Below are 16803 nucleotides of genomic sequence, written 5' to 3'. Positions count from 1 at the left end.
TGTACTTGTGTCTGTTATATACTTATAATCTATGACACCTGTGGATCATTGTGTTGTAATTTGCACATGTGAAATCGCAAAATTCATCTAAAACAACCTAATAATGAAACTGCGGTATCCAATAGGAGCTGTCATTGCTGTAAACGTCAGCATAACAAAGAGCCGCGGAGCTGTCGGCGCCCCCTACGGACAGCTGCACATCATCGTAGCGAGTGAGCAGATTGTTTTTCATTTGAGCCAAAAGGACAAGACAATGCTGCCAAATCGATTAAGAAAATAAAATTGGAGAATAGAGTTTGTACGTCACAGTGGAGGTGAAAACGAGGATTGATAAGCAAAATGGCGTCTTGAAAATACACTACAGGCTCTATGAACACCAGCTTTTGCTTTTAAATCAGTTTTCCAGCTCACCATTGCCTCCCGTCGATGACAGCAGGTCCCGGTGCTGTGGTGCCTCCGTTGTAGTGACATTCACACTGAGACTTTGGGCTGCAGGTGAGATCTTTGTTCAGGTGGGTTCCTTCAGGACATCCACAGCCCTCCACCGGGACGTCCTCCGCCAGACAGCACAGGTCCGGCAGCGACAGGCAGCGACAGGTGCTGTTACACGCCACAACATCATAGGAAAACTCAAGATTACCTGGACACTCCACCACTGCAACATAACAACGCAGAGAATTCAAATTAGACAACAGCCAACAATGGAAACTCCACGAACTGCTACAGGGACAAACTGGAAATAAGGCAAGTTTATTTATACAGCACAATGAAGACAAAGTAATTCAAAGTGCTTTACAGAATAAGAAAGACATTAAAATCACAATAGAAACAAATCAAAACATAAATAATTATCATAAACTTTACATTAAAAGAGAAGAGGCAGAACAAAACCCTTTCAGTCGTATGCACAGATAAACAGAACCGTTTGAGCCTGGATTTAAACATTGTCAAAGTCGAGGTCTGTCTCACATCTTCAGGAAGAATGTTCCAGGTTTTAACTGCACAAAACTGAAACACTGATTCCCCATGTTTAGTCCCGGTTTAGTCCCGGTTTAGAGCTGCTTTAAAGTCTATTCTCTGAGCCACAGGAGCCAGAGACCTGAGCACAGGACACATGTGCGAAGTACTTCCTGGTTCTAGTCCTGACCCGAGCAGCAGTGTTCTGGATGTTCTGTTCTGTCTTAAGGCTCGTTTGGAGAGTCCAGTGAGCAGGAAGTTACAGTCGTCTAACCTACTGGACACAAATGAATGAATAAGCCTCTCTAAGTCTGGTTTAGACACTATCAGGACTAGAGCAGGACCAAACCAAGTCTATATCATGACTAAACTGGGCTTAAGCCAGGACCAAATGTCTCGACCCATTTAACTCCTACTTCTCTTCATAATGACTGCCCTTGTGTTTATGAGACAAGAACGATGAAACGGCTGGACTTCAAACTGTCACCGGTCAAACTGAGTGACAGCGATGTGACGTGTGACCAAAGCAAGATTAGAAATGGACAAACTTTATTCATCAAACAAATAGAAGAGTAACTAATAAGAACAATAAAAATATACATAAAAATAAGCAAAAATGTATAGAATCAACGTGCAAATTTAAAATATAATGACATATATTTGATCTGTAGAGCTATGAATGTGTTTGATATGCGCTCGGTTGAGATAAAACTTACTGCAGTCGGTGGCCGTCCTCCAGTCCCCCACCTCCACCCCCAGACTGGAGCATTCTTTGACATAACTGGACAAAGCGGAGCAAAAACACTGTTGCGGGTCAGAGCTGCAGCTGCATGTTCTCAGGAGACAGGCCTGAAAGAGAAAAAAAACAACACCATTCAAAATCAAACTTTATTCAGCTTTTATGGACAACATTTACAGTGTAATCAGGAGCAAAACAACAAAAGCACATCGATCAACAACCTACCACACCATAACGCACTAAAAGATGTTCCCAGTTGTAAACACACCACATCAAACAAGGGACTAAACCCTGAACTCAACTTAGACTAAACCAGGACTAAACCAGGTCTACACTACCAGTCAAAGTTTGGACACACCCTCTCATTCACTGTTTTTTTCCCCTTATGATTTCTACTTCTACATTTTATACATACGGAAGACATCAAATAAAAAAAGTTAGTTAAAATTATTTGCCTTTTTTTTGCTGCATAATTCCATATATCTTACTGTTCTGACCCAAAAGCAGATCAAAACATATTTAATAAAGGCACGGGTAAAAAAAAATAAGGATAATGGTTCAATACTTTGTCTTACTTTTTTTAAACTTTCTTCCCAATTTTTAAAGACGTTGGAAAAAAAAAAATAAATAAATAAAAATGTAACAAACCCCTGTGCCCAAAAACAACAAAAAAAACAAAACAAAACATAAACTATCCCTACACAAAATACAAACAAAAAGAAGCTACGCTGATAAAAAGCTAAGGCTCTGGTGTAGACGTGCCAGCAGGGGGCAGCGTGGAACAAAGACCGGTGGACAGCGGCGAGTAGAGAGCGAGCACGCCGAGCTCACGATATTTAAAGGCTCCTGGGCACGAAAAAACACGACCGGGAGCAAAGCTATGAAAATAATGCTTTACTAAATATAAACACATATAGGCAATAAAAATGATTTGAAATGACAAAAATATACAGGAAAAGGAAAGTTCCTTGAATGAGGGTGTGTCCAAACTTTTGACTGATGGTGTTTGTCCGAGTCCATTCTTATATAAACCTAGAATTACTGTTACGTAACTAAAAAAGAATCCACTTCTCACCTGGAGGTAATAGTCAGTTGGAACTTGGCTGTGACATGCAGCAAAAATCCCATGTGGATCAGTTAAAACAGGACATTTCTCACCAGCAAAGATTTCTGTAATAAAAAACACCAGTTTAAATACTCGTTACAGGTTACGGTTACAAAATGGTTGCCAAAAGTCGTCACAGTCAACAGTTATTATGTTTACACCAGTGTTTCCTAAGCAGGGGTGTGGGGACCCATTGGTGTACGCGAGCATTTAGCTGGAATGATTTCAGATTTGATTTTGAAAGTAAAGCTATTTGCAGTCAGTTTTATATGTTTTAGAATTATTTGGATGAGTGTAGACAACAGATTAACTTAAATATGTATGAATAAAGAAAATAATTGACAGTAACTCAAACCTAGCACTTGAGGTAGTGGGTATTTGAAGTGAGACAAAGCTCAGGGGGTACTTCAGGCAAAAATGGATTGTATTTAAATGTGTGCACTCTATGGGTCCTCTTTATTTGAGGGAGTTACTGCAGCCCAATATTCCACCCAGAGGAGTTTAAGACTAGACTGAAAACCTACCTTTTCTCCCTGGCATTTAATACTAGACTAGGATATTGTGGTGTTTTATTGTCCTTTTCCTACGTATTGTGTTGTCTGTACGTTTGTTTTTGTTGACTTTTATCTGAAGCGCTTTGGGCAGCTGAAGTTGTTTAAATGTGCTATAGAAATAAACTAGAATTGAATAAAAAAAAACATTTAAACAATTAAAACCTTTGCGGAAATGCATTTGATTCTTGGTATTAGTTTAACTGTTCATATTTCAGTCTTTTCTCAATTGCTAAAGCTCCAGAACATGTTTAAAACTGCACAGTGAATCATGATTTTAAAACATTAATTGTGAATCCGTGCTAATCAGATGAGACGGTGCTTGGATAGTAAAAGAAAAATATAAAATCTGTCAGCTGCACAAAAGGTTGTAGGAGTGTAAGACGTTTAGCTTCTTCAGTTCTGGTCAGATTCCTGCTGGACACTGCTTTATATCTGTCTGAAGGGAGGAGCTAACGACACTGAAGCTAACACACCTGCTTGTTTACAGTTTCTGTTTGTTAGCTAGGTCTAATGAGCTACACTTAGTCTGAACTGTGCCTGAATCATATTTACTATAATCATTCAGGCCCCTAATGAGCGCTCGCACACCTATTAGCATACTGGCTGTTAGCATACTGGCTAGCCCTGCTGTTTTCTTTGTTTAGATATAGGTCTAAGGATGAAGTTAAGACTTTCAGATGAATATAAGGCAGTGTCCAGCAGTAATCAGACCAGAACGAGCCACCAAACTTCTTTATTCCTACACCTTTTTGTCCAGTTACAGATTTGAATTTTTCTTTTAACTTCACACGGACAACAGAGATTACACAGACATGGCTATTAGATGTTTTCCCAAACTGTTCTATTACTGTTACGTACCATATTGAGTTCTTATGCAGGGAGGAGGTGGGTTGATTTTGTTACAAGGACCAACACTCCAGGACTGAGCAAACGCCTGAGGTGAGTTCTCGATAATACCATAACTCGTCCTGAAGTCGTCTCCTGTGTCTCCGTTGTTATTCCCACAAAGACCTGAAGAAAAACGCATTGTAATGTTCAACTTTAACCCTCTGGTGCACAGCGGTCACTGCAGTGGACAACAACTAAAACATAACTTTCTCTTTAATGCATCGGTTTATGTGGTGGAACTGCATATCAGTGTCTACAGTGCTCTCTGCTGCCACACTCCATTGAGGTCAATTCAGTGGTCAGTCGGTGTAACTACAAGTAAATTTCCTCTAATTGGTTTTCTTATTCAGGCCTATACAGTGTTAAAACTTTCCAAAAGTTGTTTAAATGTTTTTCAAAGCCTAAAAAGAAACATGTGTTTGTATATTTACAGTATTTACAATAGAACACAAGTTAATTCATTTTTACAGGCAGTTCACAATGTTGTTTCATGTCCTGAGAAGAATAAAAACACTTCAGAAAAAAATCTTGACCAAGGCTTTGATAATTCATGCACCAGAGGGTTAAAAAGAATGCCACGTTTCAGGCTAAAAATCGTGTTATGTTCCCGATAATGTTTACTCACCAGAGACAGTGTAGTTTGAAGGGAGGGTGATGTAGAGCTGGATTTCTGGAGACATCTGGATTTGTAGTTTAAGTCCAAAAGCTGTGTAGACTCCAACGAACATCGAAGACTGCCAGAAAACCAACGCATGTTCTGGAATAAAAGTGCAAAAACAAACTAATAAAGCTCAACTGTAAACTTTTTTTTTTTAAACTGAAAGGTCCTACATTACACAAAAGGCGAGGAAATATTATTTGTATAGCACAATTGGTACAAATTAATTCAAAGTGCTTTACAGAATAAGAAAGACATTAAAAATCACAATATCAGTGCAGAGACCTGAGCACAAGACGCATGTGTGAAGTACTTCCTGGTTCTAGTCAGGACCAGAGCAGCAGTGTTCTGGATGTTCTGTTCTGTCTTAAGGCTCGTTTGACGTCGCTCCAAGTCTGGTTTTGACAGTATACTTTTGATTTTTGCAATATTTTTTAACGGCTGCAGATGTGGCTGTTAAAGTTCAAGTCTGAGTCCATTATTATCCCTAGATTTCTACCTAAAATGGACTCTTGTAGCTTTAAGCCCTGTTATAATGCTGTCACCTCCTCCAAAACAGACCTGGAGTTGTGTTTTGTTTCATTCACACATGTTTGAGTCACACTTTATTATGAGTCTGTAACATCCCCAAACCTCAAAATGCTCTGTTCCACCTTGTGATGTCATGAAGTGGTAGCTTTCAAGTTAGCAGCTACCTTTCACCTTTTGTTTAGTAGAGATTAGCAATGCGAGGTCTGAAATGATCCAAATGATTCTAGTGAAGGTGTACGGAGTTTAAAAACACTGTGGAGCACTTCCTGTATCACCAAGATTTGTGTATGAATGAAACGAAACACAACTCCAAGTATGTTTTTGATGAGGAAACAACTTTAGAACATAGATCAGAAAATAGCGTAGTATGGGCCCTTTAAATATAAGACAGATACATATTTCAATTTGGGGTTTTTTAGTGTTTTTTTTTTTGTTTTTACAGGTGTATTTCCCAACATTTATCCATAATGCACTTTTATTTTTAGGCCTAGGTCTGAAGCAGGTTGAAATCTGCCCAAATTATAGTGAATGGGGCTGGAATTCCATTGGACCAGGAAGTAGTTCTAGTAGTAGTAGTAGCAGTAGTATAGCAGTAGTCCTATAGATAAATATATAGATTAGTATATGTGTTTCTCACCAGACTCGTGAAGGTCAAAGATCGCCTTGTTGTCAAAGGTTACCATGTTGTCTGCAAATGTGTATCTCTCCTGTAAATTACACAAATTGTTACTGATGCGTACATTTATAAACGTGATCATTTACGCCTTATTACTATAAATTAATTGCATATTTTAGTACCTCGAAAATCTCAAAATGCACAGAACTGGTAGAGGTTGCTCCGTCTGCATGCTCCACGATTATTTTCCAGTCTGAATCCTGCAAGAGGTTTATAAAATTTAACTTTAAAGTGTTCATATTTCGCTGTTTTCTGATCTGCTCTAATGTTGGTTCCTCATCACAAACAGACCTGGAGTTGTGTTTTTTTTTCATTCACACATGTTTAACACACACACACACACACACAAACCTGCATATTTAGGCTGAGTTCTTGTCTCAAACAGAAAACACTCTGTTCAACCTTGTGATGTCATCATGTGGCGATACAGGAAGTGCTCCGCTGTGTTTTTAAACTCCATACATCTTCATTTCTAGAATCATTTGGATGATTTCAGACCTGGAATTGACAATCTCTACAGAACTAAAGGTAAATGGTAGCTGGATGTGAAAACTCCCACTTGATGACATCACAAGGTGGAACAGAGCATTTTGAGCTTTGGAAATGTTACGGACTAATAATAAAGTGTGACTCAAACATGTGTGAATGAAACAAAACACAACTCCAGGTCTGTTTTTGCGGAGGTAACAACATTATAACATGACTTAAAACTACAAGAGTCAATTTTTGCGTAACACAGTATAGCATCTTTAAGATTTAACTCAAACAGAAAGCAGTTTTACCTGTGAGGCCATGAAAACACATCCACTGCCCACTGTGTATCTCTTCCCATCAAAAGTAGTGACAAACAGCCCTTCTATGACACAAACAGGTGGAAGTCCACTAGGTGTACAGCTCCACTCTCCATCAACACACACACTGCAATAAACATGACATTACAATTAAAATCACTGCACATTTTACATATAATTATTAGGAATGTGCCGATACCAATTACCACTATCAGTCCGATACCAGGCCCCAGTACTCGCGCTGCAAGCTAATATTGCTAACGTTGTTGCTAAGTGGCGCTGGCGATTATATTTGCTTGTTCACGCATTGTAACTTACTGTAATTGACAAACACATATAACGACTGAATAGAGCGGGTTTAGAGCTTTAAAATGACGTACAGCATGTCTATATTTATCAAAATGTGGCCGTAGTAAAAGTAACAACCCTCACTCTTATGCAAAGAGTGCCGTTAGCTCGTTAGCCGTTAGCAGTTAGCACGGTAGCAGTTAGCTCAATAGCTCTAAGGCCGTTAGCAGTTAGCCCGTTAGCCGTTAGCAATTACCTTGTTAGCTGTTAGCTTGTTAGCAATTAAAGACAAAGCGTTAAATATATAAAGCCAGGTGTTTAAATAAATAAATTATGCTGGAATTGTACCAGTTTTATAAGAATACTTATTTGAGAAATCGTTTTTTAAATTTCTAAGATGAAAAAATAAGATGTACTATAAAAATCCAATGAAATTAATCAGATTTACCACTGTAATGAACAACAATAATGTGGGATCAGGATCAGTACTTGGTATGGGCGAGTACTCAAAATAAAGTACTCATACTCTTTAAAAGTGGTATTGGTATCCCCTAATAATGATTAAACATTAAAGGTTATAGTTTATGTTACCAAGTCTCTCTTTTATTGCTGCGTGTGTCTCCAGGTTCATAAAGGATGTGTCCAAACACACAGTGGCAGCTGGACGGACTCACACACCGAGAGCCTTCCTGATGCTCATCCACAACCAGACCTGCACTTTCAAACACATTTATTTAGTTTAAAGTCATAAAATAAACACAGACACTTTGGGCAAAGGTGGGTCAAGTGTCTTGCCCAATGACACAACGACCGTATTTAACTGTAGAAGCTGGAATCGCACCGCCAACCTTCAGATCAGTGACGACATGCTCTACCAACTGAGCCACTGTCCCCTGTCCTTCAGTGAGCGCATTCAATAATCCAGAACAGACAAACCCGTAGTCCCTCTCAGATTTTATTTTATTCTAATAGTTCTGTTATGTGTATTCAAAAATATATTCTGAAATTTTAGATAAACACATTTCACTGCTGCTATTCTTTGCTGTTGCAACACTGCATTTTATGTACTGTACTCACATTATTTTATCCTATCACAAGCTGCAGGTTATATTTATGTTCTGTTGAATTTCAGACAACGTTTTTATGCATAAATGTTTAAATATGTGCATTCTATGGGTCCTCTTTAAATGTGTGTACTCTATGGGTCCTCTTTAAATGTGCACTCTATAGGTCCTCTTTAAATGTCTGCGCTCTATAGGTCCTCTTTAAATGTGTGCACTCTATAGGTCCTCTTTAGATGTATGCGCTCTGTAGGTCCTCTTTAAATGTATGCGCTCTATGGGTCCTCTTTAAATGTGCGCTCTATAGGTCCTCTTTAAATGTGCACACTCTATGGGTCCTCTTTAAATGTCTGCACTCTATGGGTTCTCTTTAAAATTCCTTCAAATACATGTAAGAAAATCTAATCTAAAAACATGTTTTTAATGCACTATTGTCTAAGTTACACATTACATTTGCGTCACTAACATCAGGTGGCGATGTTTCTCAAACTGGACTTTAAAATGACATAAATGCTCTCACCAGCGGGGCAGACACAGGAGCTGGTGAGTTCATAGCTGTCGATTTTTGGATTTAAGCAACTGGGAATGAATGCTGCTCCCTCCTCCACATAAAGCAAGTCACCGGGACATGTAGGCTCCCCTAAAACAGAATCAAAAACTCAAAATCACGTAAAAAGAATATACTATTGATTACTGATTGGTTAAAAATACTCACTACACTGTGTTATGCGTCTCCACTTGTCCCCTATATGGCCCATATGTTTACATTGTCGGACCACCTCTTGGAAGAAGGAGCAGCGGATGAACTCGTTTTGTTCATAGTTATACATGTTTTCTTCACACACATTAATATAATCTGAGGTCATGTGCGTCAGACAATCCAGAGTGAAAGACAAAAACTGCCTGCAGCCCTGTGAGAAGAGGACAAAGTGGGTAAATAAAGAGAAAATTCTTTAAAGTTTCACTATATACTGTATTTTCCGGAGTATAAGTCGCACTTTTTTCATAGCTTGTCCAGGGGTGCGACTTATACTCAGATGTGACTTACGAAGAACACAATGGATTTATTGATTTGGAGTGAGATCCAGAGTAAACCTGTTGCTTGTTTTTTTTGTGCTTTATTTATCTGATTAACTGTTAATATCTTACGTTAACAAACCAGACACGTGTTCAGTTCTGTCTGTGCTTCATGTCGCTGAATGAATATAAATGCGTTACGTTAGCATTAGCATGATGTACTGATATTCACCCTGTTGGTCTCAGATTTTGTAAAATAAATTTCCCCAAAAAATGCAACTTATATATATTTTTTCTTCATTATTATGCATATTTTCACTGGTGCGACTTATACTCCAGAGCGACGTACACACACAATGGCATTACGTTTATCTATGTTCATTCATGTTTTTGTTGCTCAAATATGTCTAAAAATAGGTATTCTGACTGTAAGTGGGCTTGCCTCACCACAGATCTGACCTGTAACTTGCTTTTCTTTTTTTATGTAATGTAGATACAACTTCTCTGTGCACGTTTTGGTTGCGTTATTGAATTGACGTCCTATTAAGGGTCCTAGTTCGATGCTTGGTCCGGTTCTAGTCCTGATTTAGTCCTTTTTTATTCCTGATTTAGTCCTGACTTAGTCCTGATCTAGTCCAGGTTTAGTTCTGGGTTTAGTCCCACTTTGGACGTGGTGCGTTTGAGTGAACACAGCCTATAAGACCGTTTTTTTGTTACTACTTAATAAACAAACCTACCATGTTAATAGCAGAAACTGGATCCCATATTTTGCATGTTTCTTCAGATCGGACGCTTTGTAAAATCAACTCCTTTGTGTTGTCCTCTGAAAAAAAAACAATATTAATAACATATTTCAGTTTTTAACGTTAACAAACTCAACCTAAACTCGCTAAAACCAAAATGTGTCTCACTGGTGATGCTTCTGAGGTGGGTTCCACACAGTCCTTCCATGTCAGTGTCCAGCTCTTGTTCAATCTCAATCTTAAAGTGCACATGACAGATTAGACCACTCCCTGCTCAGAACACAGCTAACATCATTATATTTAAGATTTCACAACAGATTTTTATAAATAGATTTGAAAATGTTCTGATATGAAGTTGATCCAAATTGCCTCGTCAGATGAACGTGTCAAACTGCAGCTCTGTGTCGCCTATACATTGAAATATGAGTGATCCAAGAGTGTTTTTGTGGTGTGAAAGTGACCTAAATTACATAATGATAATGATTAAACTAATAAAAAACAATCACTGCTCATTCGGCCCTTGTAAATGGTCCTACCTTGGGTCAGGCTCTTTCTGTCCCTTAATTTTGTGCCCTACAGACTTGAACTCTATCTGTAAATGAATGTGCATTAGTCCTGGACACATCTGCAGCTGCCGGCCCTGGTTTAGTCCTGGTTTAGTCCTGGTTTAGTCCTGGTTTAGTCCTGGTTTAACCCTGGTTTAGTCCTGGTTTAGTCCTGGTTTAGTCCTGGTTTAACCCTGGTTTAGTCCTGGTTTAGTCCTGGTTTAGTCCTGGTTTAAACCTGGTTTAACCCTGGTTTAGTCCTGATTTAGTTTCTGGTTTAGCCCTGGTTTAGTCCTGGTTTAGTTTCTGGTTTAGCCCTGGTTTAGTCTTGGTTTAGTCATGGTTTAAACCTGGTTTAACCCTGGTTTAGTCCTGATTTAGTTTCTGGTTTAGACCTGGTTTAGTCCTGGTTTAGACCTGGTTTAGCCCTGGTTTAGTCCTGATTTAGTCCTGGTTTAGTCTTGGTTTAGACCTGGTTTAGACCTGGTTTAGTCCTGGTTTAGACCTGGTTTAGCCCTGGTTTAGTCCTGATTTAGTCCTGGTTTAGTCTTGGTTTAGACCTGGTTTAGACCTGGTTTAGTCCTGGTTTAGTCTTGGTTTAGACCTGGTTTAGACCTGGTTTAGTCCTGGTTTAGTCTTGGTTTAGTCCTGATTTAGTCCTGATTTAGCCCTGGTTTAGTCCTAGTTTAGCCCTGGTTTAGTCCTGGTTTAGTCCATGTGAGTGGACCTCTCCTTCACTGTGGTTCTCCTCGAGTTTTCCCTTTTTCCCCACTGGGTTTTGTAAGTTCTTTCATGCCGAGAAGGAGGGTCTGAGGACAGGGGGCGCTCTGGGACACTTTCCTTGTTTCTGTTGATTAATTTGCTCGTCTGTTTCAGTTTCATTGTTGATTTTCTAACTGTCTGTTGGTTAAATCATTTCTCATGTTCAGCCCAAAGAGGCGATTTTGGGCTTTACAAAAATAAATTGAATTGAATAAATTGTCCTTGTATTTTGGATGGAGTTTTCTGTGTTCATGATGTAAGTAGAGGTAAAACTCAGCACCACTTCCTATATTTTTGTCCTTTTCTTAACTTTTTTCCACAAACTGCCACTTTTAAGTTTGATTGACTTAAAACCATGATAAATGTTTAGATATTCTATCCCATAAAAGAAAAGAAACGGGATGCGAGGGGAGGTAAAGAGGCCATTTTTGGAAAAACAAGCCATCTTTGAATAGGAATGAGGGGCTTAAGTCACAAGGGACTTTGAACTGTGCCGTGCTCAAGAACGATGGCGTCGGGTTTTATGGCTCATCACACGCCGCTGTTTGTTTACGTGTCGCGCAAAAGTGAGGCAGATAAGATAAGATAATATAAGATCTGCCTTTATTAGTCCCACAGTGGGGAAATTCCAGTATTGCACCTCACAGTTAAAGAACAGAAGGAAAATGGTACATGCAATAAAACAAGATAATAGATAAATAGCTTAAAATAATTAAAAAATAGACTTAAAATAGACTCTAATGCAACATCTCTGTAAAGTGACTTGAGTATGTGGCCTTCTGTGATGCTCCTCTGAGTTTATGGATTAAAAAAAAATGTTGAGAGCTCCTATGAGGGGCCTGAACGATTATGCAAAATATGAAGCAAACAAACAGAAACGCTAAACAAACAGGTGTGTGAAGAGAAATAGTTTGAGGGCAGAGTTAAATAAGCAATTTTTGTAAAGAAAGACAATCCAGGTTTGAACAGGAATGTGGGCCTCGATACTCAGACCCAAAGCCAACAAAGGAAACAAAGAGAACACGCAGAAAAACACTATAGATAGAAATAGAATAGAACAGAATAATTACAGTGTATATAGTAGAATAACAGTGTTGATTTTTGTCTCACCCATAAAGTGTCGATTCCTCCGGGGACACTGTGCCACACGACGGACAGAGGAATCACCGAGCTCCTCAGTTTGGTGTAGATTCCAAAGGGGAAAATGTGCTGGTACATGTGGTCGAACGGCAAAGGGACGCTGACGAACACAAACGAACACAGCCATGAACACGACCTGTTTTTGTCGTAGTTCAGCCAACGTACTGTACATATTTATATCAAGTATCACACTGCTAACACCACGTAAACATATGTGTCAAGTCAGAAGAAATACTACGCTCGTGTTTAAGCGTTTCATAACAGGAGATGAGTTTAAACCATCACTCTGTGGAAAAGAAGGTCGTCCATCACATCAGAAGAACAACACTGTGGAAATGTAATTATAAAGTGTATTTATAAAGTGTATTTATAAGAGACGACAGACTGACTCAATATGTCATGTGTTTGTTGAACTTTGAGCTTTTAATACAAGATCTCATGATTGTCTACGTCTAAAAACTGTCTGAACTAGAACTGAAATGGGAAAAAAAAATATTTTGGTTATTTTGCTTCCCAAAAATGGGAATAATAATAATAATAATAATATATCAAGGACATGTAAAACTGGATAGACTAGTGCCACTAATGTACTTTAATAATGTGGTGCAGCAGCAGTAGTAGTAGCAGTAGCAATAGAAGCAGTAGTAGTAAAAGTAGTGGTAGTAGTAGTAGTAGTAGTAGTAGTAATAGCAGCAGTAGCAGCAGTAGTAGTCGTAGCAGTAGTAGTAGTAGTAGTAGCTGTAGTAGTAGTAACAGTAGTGGTAGTAGTATCAGTACTAGCAATAGTAGTAATAGTAGTAGTAGTAGGAGCAGTAGTAGCAGTAGTAGTAATAGCAGCAGTAGCAGTAGTAGGAGAAGGAGGAGCAGGAGTAGTTGAAGCAGTAGTAGTAGTAGTAGCGTAGCAGTAGCAGTACTAATGCTTTTAATAATCTGGTGATACACATTTATATTCACACCTGCTCCTATTTTTAATGTTTTAAATGAACCGACGCAAAATATAAATACAGAAAAATGAAATGACTAAATTCAATAAATGACAGTGTCTTCATGTAACGTACTTTTTCGTCTCCTCCACCTGGATACTTCCATTGTGCAAAACGGTCCTGATTCTGTTGATCAAGATCTCGACATGTTCCTGGAGCCCGTTGCGCCCCCTCCTGGTGGTGATGGTACAGTCCACTCTGTTATGGGTGAAGCTGGTGAGGGTGCAGGTGCAGTCGGAGCGAACGTGGAAGAGAGTCCCATTGAACGGCTGCACCGCCCCACTGCCGAAGCTCCTGCAGGAGTCTGGATAAAATCTGGCTGTTTTATTTAGTGTTTTTGCTTTTTTTTTTTGCACAAATTACTTTGACGATGTTTAAATCCAGGCTCAAATGGTTCTGTTTAGCTGTGCAGCTTCTTTTTAAATGTTACTTTTATGACGATTATTTATATTTTAATTTGTTGTATTGTGATTTTAATGTCTTTCTCATTCTATAAAACACTTTGAATTACTTTGTGTACAAATAAACTTGTCTTGTTTTGCCTTTATGAACTGCCTTTTCAGCAGGTCTCAAACTATACTGAAAAATACTTTTACTTTTCAGTCTTTTTCATAAATGTAGTGGAGCAGAAAGTACAGATACTACTCTCAAATGTACTCAAGTAAAAGTAGGAAGTCTGTATTTTAAAATCTACTTAAGTAAAGGAAATATACCTACATTTAAAAAAAGAAAACGTAAATACAGAACTTTACTACTTTTACTTAACTTTACTTAAACGTTTAGTTTAAAGTGTAAATGTGATCATATATAGTTTTAAACATTGTTCTTACTTACATGTTTTGTGTTCTTCCAGTGTCAGTCCATCTCCAGTCTCCAAAACTATCAAAACAAACAAAAACAGACACATTACAAACAGGACAGACACAAACAGAGACAGATTCATTCAAAATCCACACATTTGAGCTGTTTTTTTAATACCTAAACTAAGTAGAGCGCTTAAAGCCAGCACCCGTCTGCAGCTCATGGTGTTTGCAGAAGGTCACAGCAAAGGTCTGTGCGAGGACCCTCCACCCTGGGCTTATATACCCCCCTCCCCCTGATGCCCCGCACGGGTCCAACGGGGAAAGAACCAGGAAACAATACAAAAAAATACACGGCGAGATTAAACATTCACCCAAATCATTATCATTAAAGTTTCATCAAGAAAGAGGTTCCATTAGCCACGAGTGATCAAATAAATGACTGACTTTGAATGTTGATATTAAGATACTGTACGTGGAAAGAATATGTAACACGGATGATGTCACCACATTCAATAAATTAAGATGTTTATCGTTAAATTTCAGGTTTTTGCTGTATCACGCTGAGTTTTTGGGTCGAGTCACGAATAAAAACCATCAGGTTCAACCATAAACTGTTTATATAAATGGACATAGCTAACCTGCTAGCCGCCTCATTCCAAACAGGAAGTGATCATGTGCGCGCTTCCGGCTCCATTGACTCTGGCTCCAATTCACTTTCTATAGAAAAACTCGTCCCTGTTTCTGTACCTGCTGCTGTCAGACTCGTCATTTTGGTCTTAAATGTTCGTATTAACCCGCTCTACATCTTTTTAAAATGTATTTGTTTTATTATTATTATTATTATTATTGTAGTTATTTTGATTTTTTTTTAATTTATTTTCTTAATTTTTTTGTTATTTTGATTTATTTATGTATTTCAGTAATTTTTATTTTTTTATTTTTTTTGTTATTTTGAGTTGTTTTTTTGTTTTTTATTATAATTTTTGTAGTTATTTTATTTTTTTATTTTTTTGTTATTTTGAGTTTAGTTTTCGTTTTGGGGCTAAGCGGGCAGAAAGGGGCATTACCTTCCACAGCTCCGCTCCGGATTGGCTCTTTGGTTGCTATGATACGCGTGGTCGAAATTCGGCTGCAAATTCGCCGCTATAACGGCTCTAGCCTCGATGAGCTTCATTTGACTGGAGCTGAACGCTGTGGGCGACATCACACTCACTCAGTCCACTTATTTACTCAGTTTATGCGCTCAACATTTGTGAATTTACCTTTTGGATATTTCATGGCAAAGTACAACATAATCAATAGGGAAATCTGTCTCTTGCGCCCCCATCTGGCCGTATGACATCATGACATCTACAATCTGAAAAGCACCAATAGAAACATTAGAACAAAAGTACAATTACTTTTTCATTTGGTGGTACAGTTACTTTTCTAAACTCGATTAATCTGCCTCTTGCGCCCCCATCTGAGAGTATGACGTAACCCGGGTACTTTTCTCTGCCTTGGGTTTTGCCCCGAGATTAAGTCACAAGTATCGTGAGACTTCGTACACGTGCCGCGAGATTTGGTGCGCACTGTCTCTTTAAATATGGCGCTCGGCTCGCGAGTGTCGTGGGTCTGGGGAGTGTTTGAGCTGCTGCAGGTAGGTATTTAGCATTTAGCATTTAGCTCTTTAAAACTCACTGATCTCGGCTTAAAACGGTCTCTAAGTAACTGTTATGCTGCTAACCTTTCCAGATGCCTCTTGTTGCGTGTCGATGCGCTGTGAGTGACTGTATTAAGTGGAACTGGTGAGTGCTGATTTGTTATTGTTTGTTTGGAGCTACCATGCTAATGCTAACGCTCCTTTGTAGCTGGTGCTGGCGCGAGCTGCACTTGGTCCTGTGAAGATTAAGACAATCATTTCTTAAAATGCTGTATTTATTCTGTACTGTTTTGAAATGCATTAATATATTTATTGCACAGAATTTATTGACATTTTCTACATAATGTTAGCACTGAAACTATTGAGTGATGTTTACTATTTAAAGCTAATGCACTTTGAATTATTGTGCTAATGATATGACCTTTATACAAAGAGTACTCTGTGATGAAACAAATATTTATACATGTACATGGGTTTGAATTATGATCATTATGATGATTTATTGTGACAAATTGTTGTACTGTCAGTTACTTTTTGTAACTTAGCTGTGATACATGGTTTATGGTTTTACTTATTGCTGGTCCTGTTTTGTACAGACCAGGTTCCAGAACTGGATGGCGAGCTAGAAGGCCTCGAGCCTGGAGAAATATTGAGTGCGCCCGTCCGCCAGTGCGGTAGGAGGCGCTGCAGCCACTCCCCACACACACACACACACACACACTTGCACGCACACCTACAATCTCTGCTGGTGATGGGGTTCTGGACTTTGCAAGTATCGCACAAACCCACAACTGGTTCACCGATCCTCCAGATCTGAACTCTTTTTGCGCCTATGTGGATTTATGGAGCCTTTTTGCGCTTACGTGGATTATGAACTCTTTTTATGAACAGTGGGAAAAAATCTCAGCTTGCACACTCAA

The 16803-nt window shown here is 38.7% G+C and overlaps 1 protein-coding gene across 1 annotated transcript in view; it reads right to left on the bottom strand.

Annotated features, from left to right (window-relative positions):
• Window positions 1-14462, bottom strand: part of LOC117379242 (mucin-2) — a 31596-nt gene extending 17134 nt beyond the window's left edge. Inside the window, exons 1-17 of the mRNA XM_055225587.1 lie at window positions 14417-14462; window positions 14273-14317; window positions 13514-13742; window positions 12426-12555; window positions 10177-10246; window positions 10003-10088; window positions 8964-9159; window positions 8769-8888; window positions 7779-7899; window positions 6891-7026; window positions 6231-6308; window positions 6070-6139; window positions 4869-5000; window positions 4214-4366; window positions 2772-2866; window positions 1674-1806; window positions 412-655 (exon numbers count right to left, since the gene is read on the bottom strand). Of these exons, the coding sequence (XP_055081562.1) occupies window positions 412-655; window positions 1674-1806; window positions 2772-2866; window positions 4214-4366; window positions 4869-5000; window positions 6070-6139; window positions 6231-6308; window positions 6891-7026; window positions 7779-7899; window positions 8769-8888; window positions 8964-9159; window positions 10003-10088; window positions 10177-10246; window positions 12426-12555; window positions 13514-13742; window positions 14273-14317; window positions 14417-14462 (2084 nt within the window). The remainder of the gene's footprint in view (window positions 1-411; window positions 656-1673; window positions 1807-2771; window positions 2867-4213; window positions 4367-4868; window positions 5001-6069; window positions 6140-6230; window positions 6309-6890; window positions 7027-7778; window positions 7900-8768; window positions 8889-8963; window positions 9160-10002; window positions 10089-10176; window positions 10247-12425; window positions 12556-13513; window positions 13743-14272; window positions 14318-14416) is intronic.
• Window positions 14463-16803: the final 2341 nt, after the last annotated feature.

Source organism: Periophthalmus magnuspinnatus, chromosome 12 (assembly GCF_009829125.3).
Source record: "Periophthalmus magnuspinnatus isolate fPerMag1 chromosome 12, fPerMag1.2.pri, whole genome shotgun sequence".
Classification (NCBI taxonomy): domain Eukaryota; kingdom Metazoa; phylum Chordata; class Actinopteri; order Gobiiformes; family Gobiidae; genus Periophthalmus; species Periophthalmus magnuspinnatus.
The sequence above is the reverse complement of the archived record's forward strand: the minus strand, read 5'-3'. Positions and strand labels throughout refer to the sequence as shown.